This window comes from Ascaphus truei, chromosome 6, assembly GCF_040206685.1.
Source record: "Ascaphus truei isolate aAscTru1 chromosome 6, aAscTru1.hap1, whole genome shotgun sequence".
In the NCBI taxonomy this organism is placed as follows: domain Eukaryota; kingdom Metazoa; phylum Chordata; class Amphibia; order Anura; family Ascaphidae; genus Ascaphus; species Ascaphus truei.
In genome coordinates this window covers 108,053,111-108,065,609 of record NC_134488.1, presented here as the reverse complement: position 1 = coordinate 108,065,609, position 12,499 = coordinate 108,053,111, and the positions used below count along the sequence as shown (strand labels likewise).

General features: G+C 39.7%; 1 protein-coding gene across 1 annotated transcript in view; it reads right to left on the bottom strand.

The window, feature by feature from the left end:
- Positions 1-8,028: 8,028 nt before the first annotated feature.
- The window catches only part of TSKS (testis specific serine kinase substrate), a 76,610-nt gene continuing 72,139 nt past the window's right edge, over positions 8,029-12,499 (bottom strand). Inside the window, exon 12 of the mRNA XM_075605686.1 lies at positions 8,029-8,226. Within this exon, the coding sequence (XP_075461801.1) occupies positions 8,049-8,226 (178 nt within the window). The 3' untranslated portion in view covers positions 8,029-8,048. The remainder of the gene's footprint in view (positions 8,227-12,499) is intronic.

Sequence of the window (12,499 nt, the reverse complement as noted above, 5' to 3'; positions counted from 1 at the left end):
TAGCCCTCATTCACTTACCTGTTTCATTCTACGCACGAAAAAAAGAGAAAAAGATCCTCCTTGAATGCACTCGGATTGGCCAGTGATAGATGATAATGAGTGTATTTAAAAACCTTTTAATCACAAGAGAAGGTTTAAAATAGGATTGTATAGAGGGGCATGGTATATATAATCCAAGGCCAGCCCCTAGTAGGCAAACCAAACAAAATCGTCCTCACTTGAGAGGAGATATAAGTATGACAACACCTTAATGTGGAACTGTGTCGCTCAGACAATCCCCATTACTATAATACCAGAATCAACGGCCCATAAGCCGTATGGAAATCCTTTTATCAATAATTCAATGAACCTAAAATGGTATAGGTCATTGAAGCTAAGTCTGGAAGGGTGATTGTCTTACACCGAATGGACAGATGGTATATATCTGGATGATGTCCCTAGTCCACTTAAGCGGTGTGTACAACAAATAAACAAAACATGGTGAAAACAATAACAACGCAACAAAGATGATCATCATAAAAATGGAAACTCAACCACCATATGCATGTAGTAGTGGGATACGTAGCTGAATAGTGTGTATGCTCTGTAAAGGGCAAGCACAAAGTGTGCTATCGGAAACGCCCTGAGGCACGGTTCGAAGACCGTATCCAGTTATAGCCTCATGTATGTAATGGTGGGATGCGTAGCTGAATAGTGTATGAGCTCTGCAGAGGGCAAGCACAAAGTGTGCTAACGGAGAACGCCCTGAGGCACGGTTCAAAAGACCGTATCCAGTTATAGCCTCTGTGTACTGGTGGTGTTTCATGCAGAGAACGAAATCACATGTATCCTCTCTAGAGTCCGGTAATAAACGCTGATCAGACCTAATAATTATAAGTTACTGATAGGTACACGGGGTAAGGAACAGCCTGACTCATAAGTCATATTGAGTCTCCCTCTAAGCAAGTATAATATCAGGACATAAAAGTATCTTAGGTCCTTTGAGAAAGCGCGATCCCGCGCGAAACGTGCGTCAGGTGACTACGAGCGTGGTGACGTCACCACATCCAAGATGGCGCCTCCGCGGCTGTAGCTGCTGCCTCGAGACCGGAACACCCCTCCCATGGTATCCTGTAGCCGTTCCCTTCTACCTACGATGGTGTAATGGCTTCTATATGCACCCATGAGCTAAGTAGCACCCCTATTAGGACCTAAGATACTTTTATGTCCTGATATTATACTGTGCATCATTATGTTTGCTATGTTCCCATTTTTACCATAGCTACCATTTAGGTCACCAGCATAATATATGCACATAAGGGAGGGAGGTGTAATCAGGGGTATTGGTCACTGACCATGATCAGCCCTAGCAATCTATATTTACTTGCTTAGAGGGAGACTCAATATGACTTATGAGTCAGGCTGTTCCTTACCCCGTGTACCTATCAGTAACTTATAATTATTAGGTCTGATCAGCGTTTATTACCGGACTCTAGAGAGGATACATGTGATTTCGTTCTCTGCATGAAACACCACCAGTACACAGAGGCTATAACTGGATACGGTCTTTTGAACCGTGCCTCAGGGCGTTCTCCGTTAGCACACTTTGTGCTTGCCCTCTGCAGAGCTCATACACTATTCAGCTACGCATCCCACCATTACATACATGAGGCTATAACTGGATACGGTCTTCGAACCGTGCCTCAGGGCGTTTCCGATAGCACACTTTGTGCTTGCCCTTTACAGAGCATACACACTATTCAGCTACGTATCCCACTACTACATGCATATGGTGGTTGAGTTTCCATTTTTATGATGATCATCTTTGTTGCGTTGTTATTGTTTTCACCATGTTTTGTTTATTTGTTGTACACACCGCTTAAGTGGACTAGGGACATCATCCAGATATATACCATCTGTCCATTCGGTGTAAGACAATCACCCTTCCAGACTTAGCTTCAATGACCTATACCATTTTAGGTTCATTGAATTATTGATAAAAGGATTTCCATACGGCTTATGGGCCGTTGATTCTGGTATTATAGTAATGGGGATTGTCTGAGCGACACAGTTCCACATTAAGGTGTTGTCATACTTATATCTCCTCTCAAGTGAGGACGATTTTGTTTGGTTTGCCTACTAGGGGCTGGCCTTGGATTATATATACCATGCCCCTCTATACAATCCTATTTTAAACCTTCTCTTGTGATTAAAAGGTTTTTAAATACACTCATTATCATCTATCACTGGCCAATCCGAGTGCATTCAAGGAGGATCTTTTTCTCTTTTTTTCAGCTATATATATTTTTCCTCTTTTGCACCGGCATTTTGCCTGACATACTACTTATCACTCACTTACCTGCTGATGCGGGAGCATCCCCTACCCCTCCCTTTTTTCCCCCTTCCCATCCTTGGATTATCTCATTCTACGCACCATTGATCCACCAGATTCCAGTCATCAGGTTTCTTGTCACACCATACCTACCGTTTGTGAATTATTAGAACATTTTGGTGGAAGATGTCTAATGAGATACAGTATTGTGTGTGTGTGTTAAGGCACTTTAGGTAGAGTGGATAAATATAACAGTACTGTATTGACTTTAGAGGCAGTCCACCTAGATTTAGGACACCTACAAACCGCACTGGACCGCCCATAGGGTCAACATATAGAGAGATACCTTATCTAGCGCGGACCATATTGACATTATGGGCGGTCCATTTAGATCTAGGTCATTCCTACATTATCATCATATGTGTATATATGTATCTAATCACTATCTCAACCAAGTTGATCTCTTGGGACATCTTGTCACTATTTATGGAAATTGCATATGTATTTCTGATCTGATATTCTTATATTCTTTATTTATTTGTTTATTATTAGAGTCCAACATCATATTGGGACACCACTGATTTCCTTCCAAAAATGTATCGCTATCTCCTGTACACCGTTAGTAGGCATTATATGCATATAGGGTTTGCATGTGTTATTCTTTGATTAATTAATAAATGATATATGTACTGTGGATATCTGTATTTGTTCCTATCACCCAATAGGAACTACATATGGGGTTGATACAATTAAGCTGCATACTTAAGTACACGCCCCCGGAGAAGGGATATTTAAACCTCACAAGAGAATAAAAACAAGAAAACAGCGCACAACGCTCATAGTGAAATAAATTTTAGTAAAAGAAATTCTTACAAAAGGGTAAGTATTCTGCGTACATCAGATAAAATCTTTAGAAGCATTTCATGTTACAAGACATGGGTTACCAAACACTGGAACCGGACAGGTAGAAGGAAGCATCGTCGTCTAGTCGCCCTCAGATTGTGTTGGGAAGATGTCGTTCTCCTTGCGGTAGAAGGCCCCTCACGGAAGGCCGGGTCCGTTGCATTCGCCTGCTCCACTCGCTACATAGTGGCGCTTGCGCAGTGACGTCACTGACCTATGCTGCACACTGCCGGTGTTCTCTTTGGGCTTAAGCTGTTCATGTATTGCAGACTAAATCTCTAAAAGTCCTCATCTCTACATTATCATCTGCCGCTCCATTAAAACCGCCCCCCGAACCAACACATGCGGCTCACGCTATACTGTGATGCCGGTTAGTGAAGGAAGGAAGGGTTTTTTCTGGCTCTATCTCTGGACATTCTTTACCAGTGTTACCGCATTTGAGAACCAACGCCTTTCCCTGGAGAGGCTACTGGACGGGACGCTTGCTCCAAGGAGGATCGATTGTGCCATTCCATGAGGGGCCACCTACCGCAAGGACTTCCCAATACAATCTGAGGGCGACTAGACTACCTGTCCAGTCCCAGTGTTCGGTAACCCATGTCTTGTAACATGAAATGCTTCTAAATATTTTAGTTGATGTACGCAGAGCAACTCCTCTGTCAACAGCTGCAGACACTCTTTAAAACCTATGCAAGGTTATGTATGTTTCACCATTACACTGATTCATGTGTCACTCACATTTAATATTGTTGGGTATTTGCGATCTGATATCTGTTTTATTTTAGTGTGTTTCACATTGTATATTTTTTATATCCCAGAATTTATTTTAGTAGCGCACCTTTATTTCTTTTTTTAAAACCTCACTCACCTGCACTAATTACAACTCTCCCACCTTGAAGAAGCACACTTGTGGCGCGAAACGATCATTGGGTATTGCTGACGTCAGCTGGTGGGGACGGATGCTGATCGCCACACGCCAGAAACCGGTTGTATAGCGATATCTCTTTTTTGTTTTTCTCCTAAAGACAAACTCCTTATCAAATTGAAATATTCACTAAATAACTTTACTATCTTCTGCATGAGTACCACCCTTTACTGTATGACATCAGCGAGCCTCATGCATTTATCGACAAGGAGAGCACTAGCTTAAAAATCCTTGCGGATTCACTAGATGCAACTACATGAATTGTTGCCATTGTGGGTTTCTATAAATGATGCAGTTGATGTGGTCTACTTAGATTTTGCAAAGGCTTTTGATACGGTTTCACACAAGAGGTTGGTGTACAAAATAAAGAAAATTGGACTCAGTAATAATATATGCACCTGGATTGAAAACTGGTTAAAGGACAGACAACAGAGGGTTGTCATAAATGGAACTTTTTCAGGTTGGGCTAAAGTCGTGAGAGGAGTACCTCAGGGAACGGTACTGGGACCCTTGCTTTTTAACTTGTTTATTAATGACCTTGAGGTTGGGATCGAGAGCAAAGTCTGCATCTTTGCTGATGATACTAAATTGTGTAAGGTAATAGAATCAGAGCAGGATGTTATTTCTCTTCAGAAGGATTTGGAGAGACTGGAAACGTGGCAGGTAAATGGCAGATGAGGTTTAATACAGATAAATGTAAGGTTATGCATTTGGGATGCAAGAATAAAAAGGCGATTTACAGATTAAATGGAGATATATTGGGGGAATCCTTGATGGAGAAGGATTTAGGAGTGCTTGTAGACAGCAGGCTTAGCAATAGTGCCCAAAGTCATGCAGTAGCTGCAAAGGCAAACAAGATCTTATCTTGCATCAAACGGGCAATGGATGGAAGGGAAGTAAACATAATTATGCCCCTTTACAAAGCATTATTAAGACCACACCTTGAATATGGAGTACAATTTTCGGCACCAATCCTAAGAAAAGACATTATGGAACTAGAGAGAGTGCAGAGAAGAGCCACCAAATTAATAAAGGGGATGGACATTCTAACTTATGAGGAGAGGCTAGCTAAATTAGATTTATTTACATTAGAAAAGAGGCGTCTAAGAGGGGATATGATAACTATATACAAATATATTCAGGGACAATACAAGGAGCTTTCAAAAGAACTATTCATCCCACGGGCAGTACAAAGGACTCGGGCCATCCCTTAAGGTTGGAGGAAAGGAGATTTCACCAGCAACAAAGGAAAGGGTTCTTTACAGTAAGGGCAGTTAAAATGTGGAATTCATTATCCATGGAGACTGTGATGGCAGATACAATAGATTTGTTCAAAAAAAGGTTGGACATCTTTTTAGATGGGAAAGGTATACAGGGATATACCAAATAAGTATACATGGGAAGGATGTTGATCCAGGGATTAATCCGATTGCCAATTCTTGGAATCAGGAAGGAATTTATATCATTGGATGATATGACACTGGGGTTTTTTTGTTTGCCTTCCTCTGGATCAATAAGTAAGTATAGATATAGGATAAAGTATCTGTTGTCTAAATTTAGCATAGGTTGAACTTGATGGACCTACGTCTTTTTTCAACCTCATCTACTATGTAACTAATCAACCAGCTACTAAAAAGGGGTTGTTGTTGAGGTGACTTGAATTATATTTCTATTTTTGCTTTTCAATCAGGTTCTTATATACATTAACCATAAGTGACCTATACACCCTATGCAAATACATGATTTTTTGCCACGATTTGTTTTTCTAAATGATCAACTTGCTACTGAAGTGGTGGTGTTTTGATGAAATTAACTACATTTCTAATGTGATAGCCAATCCGGCTCTCACATATATAAACCACAAGTGATTTGTGTTGTTTCTGTTTACAGATTGTGTCCTTCTAGGGGATTTTAGAGACAAAGATACATTTACTTACTTACTATGTGTATCTATATATACTATATATAGTCTAGTTCTCCAGCATCCTACCCCACGTTTGGGGATTTTAATATAATTTATTTTTCTCTGTATATATTTGTTCACCAAGATGAGTTATATTAATAAAAAATTAATATTTTGAATTTTAATCCGGTATCGCTCTTCTCAGAATAAAATTTGACATTTGTGATTATTTAGCTCATTTAAAGACATTAAGTCTATTGTTAATATTGACTACTTATGGTTTGAGTGCAATAATAGGGGTTTCGTTTTTTGATCATTTTGTATTCAGGCAATAAAAAATGACAAAACCCCTGAGGAAGCCAAGTAATCAAGCGAAACGCTCGGAAGCCATCGTACCTGGAGATTGGAGAGCTGACGTCATACCATCCTACAGTGCTGAGACTACGGAGACAGACTGGGGAGGCCGTGCACACGGAGGACGTGCCCTGGAGACGAAAGCCGGAGCCAGGTTGGAGTGCGCCTCCAGTCGCTCAATGCTTTATAAAACCAGTGGGGAGAGTGAGTGTTTCCTTTCACCCCTGTGTTGTATGTGACCTGTAGTAAAACATTAATATATGCTATTTGCGTTTCTATTTGTGTTTTATTTTCTATATATGAGGTTATACTGTATACCAGAATAAGTGATTCCACGCTGTGAGGACATGGAGAGAACTGTTGCAAGAGACCAGCATTTATTGCACAGTTATTGTCACTATTTATTATTCACTTATTCACCCAGTGTGTGCCGCGGATACCTATCCATTGCATATGTTTTACTTTCACAGTGCAGCACCAAGGTAACAAGGTCACCCTTGTTTCTCTTCTGCTTTGTCACTTGTGAGGTTTCTCACCTAGGATGAGTAAAAATGAAATAACTTAATATGCAGTTTATGGTACTGTTAAGGTTGACTTGGGAATAGATCATTCATTTGAGCACATTACTCTATTTTTTTTTTCTTTACCTCTGTCAGTGGTTTCTAAATGTTGTTTTTGGTTAAAGAACCCTATGTGAAATTCTGCAGAAACCCAACCCTAATAGTGCGTCTGAGATCAGATGCATTGTAAGGAACTCCAACCCTCTCTAATAGTGCGTCTAAGATCAGATGCATTGTAAGGAACTCCAACCTTCTCTTATAGCGTCTGAGATGAGGTTGTAGGGAACCCTATAGGGATACCTGGGGAACCCTGGTTGAAAAACACTGACCTATGCATATCTTTTTGACCTTGACCATGAAACTGCCAAACGAAGAAGCGGTGCACTGAGGTAAGTATGAAACCAAACGCAGCTCTTACAAAAAATTACTATTTATTGAAAAAAAAGGACAAACATCACGAAGCTAGGAACCTCTGACGCGTTTCATCCCACAAGGGACTTTGTAAAAGAGTAAGACAAAGTCCCTTGTGGGATGAAACGCGTCAGAGGTTCCTAACTTCGTGATGTTTGTCCTTTTTTTTTCAATAAATTAGTCGTTTTTTGTTAGAGCTGCGTTTGGTTTCATACTTACCTCAGTGCACCGCTTCTTCGTTTGGCTGTTCCGGTTACTCCTGCTGGTAGCACGTGGATTCAAGGACACACTGCATTGCAGGCATTCACTCAACGGTGGTTTATCTTCATTTCATCGTGGAAACACCGGATCAAGCAGCGTGACAGCAGGTACTTTATTGGCAGAGTGGGCTGAGGGTGACTTAGCGTTAGCCAGGCTGTTCTCATTCAGGATAGTCGGCGATTCTTAGTGTCACCCCTTATCACCCCTCCCCCAGCCAGCTCCACTTTGTCCGCTTAGAACGCTATATGTGTTTATTTCAATGCCTCATACGTGTGTCATCATGACTAAAGAATAAGACATTTCTACGCTTGTTGGCCCTTGAGCACTGGTGGCAGAATTCTTCTGCTTTGCTTCTTTTGACCATGAAACAGACCAGCACAAAGAAACATCACTCTAAAGCTTGTTCTTCAAGCATTCATTTTATTCTTTGGTTGTATCGTCATCGCACTGATCATTTCTTTCCAGGCAGGAGCATGGTCCTGGAGATATAGTATTGCTGGCTTCAAGTAGAGGAGAATACTTATTTAAGCATAGTTTAGATAGTTGTTCTTGGAGGGAGCATATTTTTATAGTGATGTTATCCAAAACCGGCTTGCCCCTGCAACAAGAAATACTGTTATAGCAAGAATCTTATATTGGAAAACGTAAAGGTTGCAAACATCAGCTTTAAAAAAAAAACAGGTGTGTGTGTGTGCTTGAGTTAAGATTGATGTTTCTACAGGTAAAGGATTATAGTGATACTTCATAATTAGTAATATTAAGTAGCAAATAAAAATACCACTTGGGGTGCATTTATTTGCATGTCTCAGACAGGTCTGCAACCTTGCCGTTCCCCATGATCTCTTGCCAAACAATGCTTCCACTGCAGCTAGGGATTCTGGGTAATGACATGCAAATGAGCAGTCGCAATTAGTCATGCTTTACTTTTTATTCATTTTAACAGGGACCCCTATAAGCGTATGACTGCCGTATTACACAGCTTTTCAGCACAGCCTGAGTTAAAGAAGTACATAGCCAGTCACCCTACTCACAGACAGCTGTTTCGAGGTAAAGAGTGGCTCACTAAGTGCTCATTATATAGTGATGGGGAAAGACGGTTGCAGAAAAAAAAAAAAATATATATATTACACCGTGTACTTTTGCGCTAATTTTCTGTTATTTACTTTGTCACTTTTTGAGTATTTGAGCGGCACTTTGCCCTTATTCACTGTAATTGGTATCAATGATTTTTTCTTTTTCAAGTCATGGCCAAGGGTTCTTCAGACACTTTCTCAAGAAGACAAAATATAGGGTTAAATATTAATACTTTATTTGAGAGAGAAAATGCTCCAGTGAAGGATGATATATGTCTACCCATTTTTTGCTGTTGGAGAAATTGTTATTAAAGAAAACGTGTCCATTGTAGGACATGAGAAGTAGATGTACCGTCCATGCAGAATACAAGGATTCCAAGAGGATTGCGGATTATTAAGCAACCCACCTCCTTTTTCTGATGATGGAATATTTCTAGGGGCTTGTTTTAAAGGAGCAATCGGTTCTTTGGGGGGGTGGGTCTCTGGAGCTGGACCCCATTCATTTCAGGTCCGGGGACTGTATTGTCACTTGGGCCAGGGTTATTCCCCATTGAGAGAAGATAGTTCCCCAGCATCCCCATGGAGAAGAAAAAGGGATGACGGTGTAGAAGAGGAACAAGAAGGGGAAATCATTCAACAAAAGAAGCAAATGGTGAAAAGTGATGGTATCTTTAACATAAGTGGTATTCCATTGAGTAAGGAAGAAACATCGGTTTTGTCCATAGGTCTTCATTTTGCCCCTAGTGCTATCCTAAACGCCTTTATAGATGCAAGTAAATATATGCGAAAACTCACTGTAAAGAGACACTTCCTGGGAAGGAACTTTGATCAACCAGAGGTTATATATACCCCCTGTGATGCCCACTAATGAAGAATTTAAACACACGAATCTGAAGAGAAAAAAAAAATCGACCTTTTATCCAGATCACGATAAAGGAAATGTTATTGAAACATTTCATCTAATCTCAAAATGTTTGAGCAATTAATTAAGAATAATTTAAAGGAAAACAGAATATTACTATGGAAAAATGAATCGAATATTATGATTTGGTGATAAAACATGCAGATAAGGGAGGAGGGATGGTTATTATGAACAACAAATTTGATTTGGAAGAAAGGTACTTCTATCAAATTTTAAAAGAAAATCCCACCAAATCCTTCCTAGAATAATTTAATCTACTCTTAAATAGAGGAAAGAATGCCAGTGACCAAGAATATATTTTTTCTATTTACTCAATTCCCCCAAACTATAGCAAAAAAAAAAAAAAAAAAAATCAAAGTTGCATATGAGTCATACTCCAGACCTATAATTTCCAGAATAGATTCGATCATCTCAAACATGTCCCAATATATAGACACTTTCTTGCAGGAATTTGTAGCAAGGTTACCTTTCACACTTCAAAGATTCCACCCAAGTGATTATCATTTTGGAAGGACAGCCTTGGGAGAAGCATCATATTTGGGTATCGTGATGTCTCCTCACTATATACAGTTATTAATCATACACATGGGTGTATTGTAGTGAAGCAGATATTGTCTAAAGAAAGTAATTTGAAATTAGATGAGGTTCATTTTATTATTGATGGGATCAGATTTATTCTAGCACATAATCATTTTATGTTTGGGGATACATTCTATTTACAGATGTGCAGAACGCATATGGGAACCAGGTTTGGACCAAGTTATGCCAATCCCTTCATGGGGGCAGGGGAGGAGGATTTTAATTACAACAATAATCCCTTTGGTTCAAACCTAGTCCTCTGGTGCTGCTATATAGATGACGTTATCCTGATCTGTAAGGGGGGAGAAACTCTATATTGGGAAGCTCTGTGCAATATCTGAACTCTAATACAGTTAATGTAACATTTACTTCATAATCTGATCAAAACCTTTATCTTGTTCTGTATGTGGGAAAAAAAAAGGTATTAACCAGAATCTTCTTTAAAGCAGATAATAATAATTTTATTGACCGGAACAGTTGTCATCATAACTGGGGTGCAAATATACCATATGGGCAGTTCTGAAGTCTTTGAATAAAAAAAGACTGTGATATGAAAAAAAGATTTATTGAAAAAACATTAAGATCCTATGACAGTGACTAAAGCTAAAAAAAGAAAGCAAGGATGCTGGATAGGTATCTCATCTTAAATAATTCAGCCAAGAAAAAGAGAAATGATTTTAATCCTTTTATCACTAAATATAATAGAGATTCCAACAAAATTGAAAAAAAAATAATCTAATCTATTGGCATGTGCTTGTAACGTTGCTGGCAGGAATACAGGATACGAACCCGCAGGGCAGAGGTAGGGAGTAGTACACGGACCTTGTTCTGGGATCTGAGGCCTGAGATGCAGGGATAGTCATTTCCAATTCTGGGGTCGCGGAAGGCAGGGGTGGTCAGGTCCAGGCAGAGGTTAAGCACGATCAGGTAAAGACAGGGCTCAAGCAGAACAAGGTACAGAGTACTTGCACGAGCACTGAAGGGAGCAACTGTCTGCTATTTAAAGCCCAGAAGCAGCTGCTGTCAATGAGGACCAGAGGGAGGCTGATTTCCTGTCAGGAAGTGAGGAGGAATTGCCAGGAAGGAAGATGGCGATGGTAGCTTCAGTGAAGGCTAGAGGTCACTTCCTGTATCATCTTAGGTATCCAATCCAGACAGATCCTTTATAGTGTGCTTTGACAAGACTCAATTTGGAGGGGGAAAAAATCCCGATAGACGGCAGGCCATTTTTACAAAGGCCGATAATTTAAAAACCTAATTGGCACCAAGCATTTTGAGGATCCCAAGGAAACCTTTGAATAATTAGTTACCCTCAAAACCTAAAGGTTTCTTTAAATGTGATCATAAGGCTTACAAATTTGGCCATGAAAAAACTAATGTTTTCAAATTATGTAAGAACAAGAAATTTAAAATATCAACCCTCATTAATTGCCACAGCAATTTTGTCGTCTATCTTTTGATTTGCCCTTGTGGTTTAAAGTATGTAGGACGTACTATTCGTCCATCTTAGACCTACATTTAAAAAAAAGTTGTGTGCTGACCACGCGCATTGTAAGTGAAACTTCTGTGTGTTTTGTCACAGAAATTGTATTTGTGATGGTGATGTTTTTCATTTATTTTATTTATTTTATTTATTTTTGTGTCGAAATTTCCATACTATCACTTGGCATACATGACATAATTGACTTATAACTAAAGTAAGATACATATATGGCAGGGACTTATTGTTACCCCTACGGATGTGCGGTTCTCTGTTGGTGAGTCTTGGATCTTGCATAGGCACTTTATCAGCATTTATTAGGGGTTTGAATTAGCAGTGTACGTCTTTCATATTTTTAGAATTGTATTGTTTGTCCTGTCCACCGTTCATAATAATAATAATAATAATAAATTGTATTTTGATATTTTTGCACACTTCCATGAATGCCCCCATTTCTAGGACCCTGTCTGCTGTGGGTATACCGCCCTTTCGTGTGTATCAGTGCTCATCCATACTCCAGGGGAGCACCGTCCATGTTAACACGGGCATGGATTGATGTCAATTAATTTGTCTTACTTTATCTCTCGGTAGTAGAGCATTTCCACCCCGTCCCCTATTGGCACATCATTTATTCACTTTTTTGGTACCTGTTAGCACTCTGTTACACAGGGTTGCAGACCTGTCTAGGACATGCAAATGCACCACAAGTGGTATTTTTATTTGCTGTGCCCTGTACTATGGAGGGTTGGGTCATTTGTTTTATCTACCATAACTTTTTGTATTGTCTAATTATAAAGTGATATTTTGACCAAGGTTG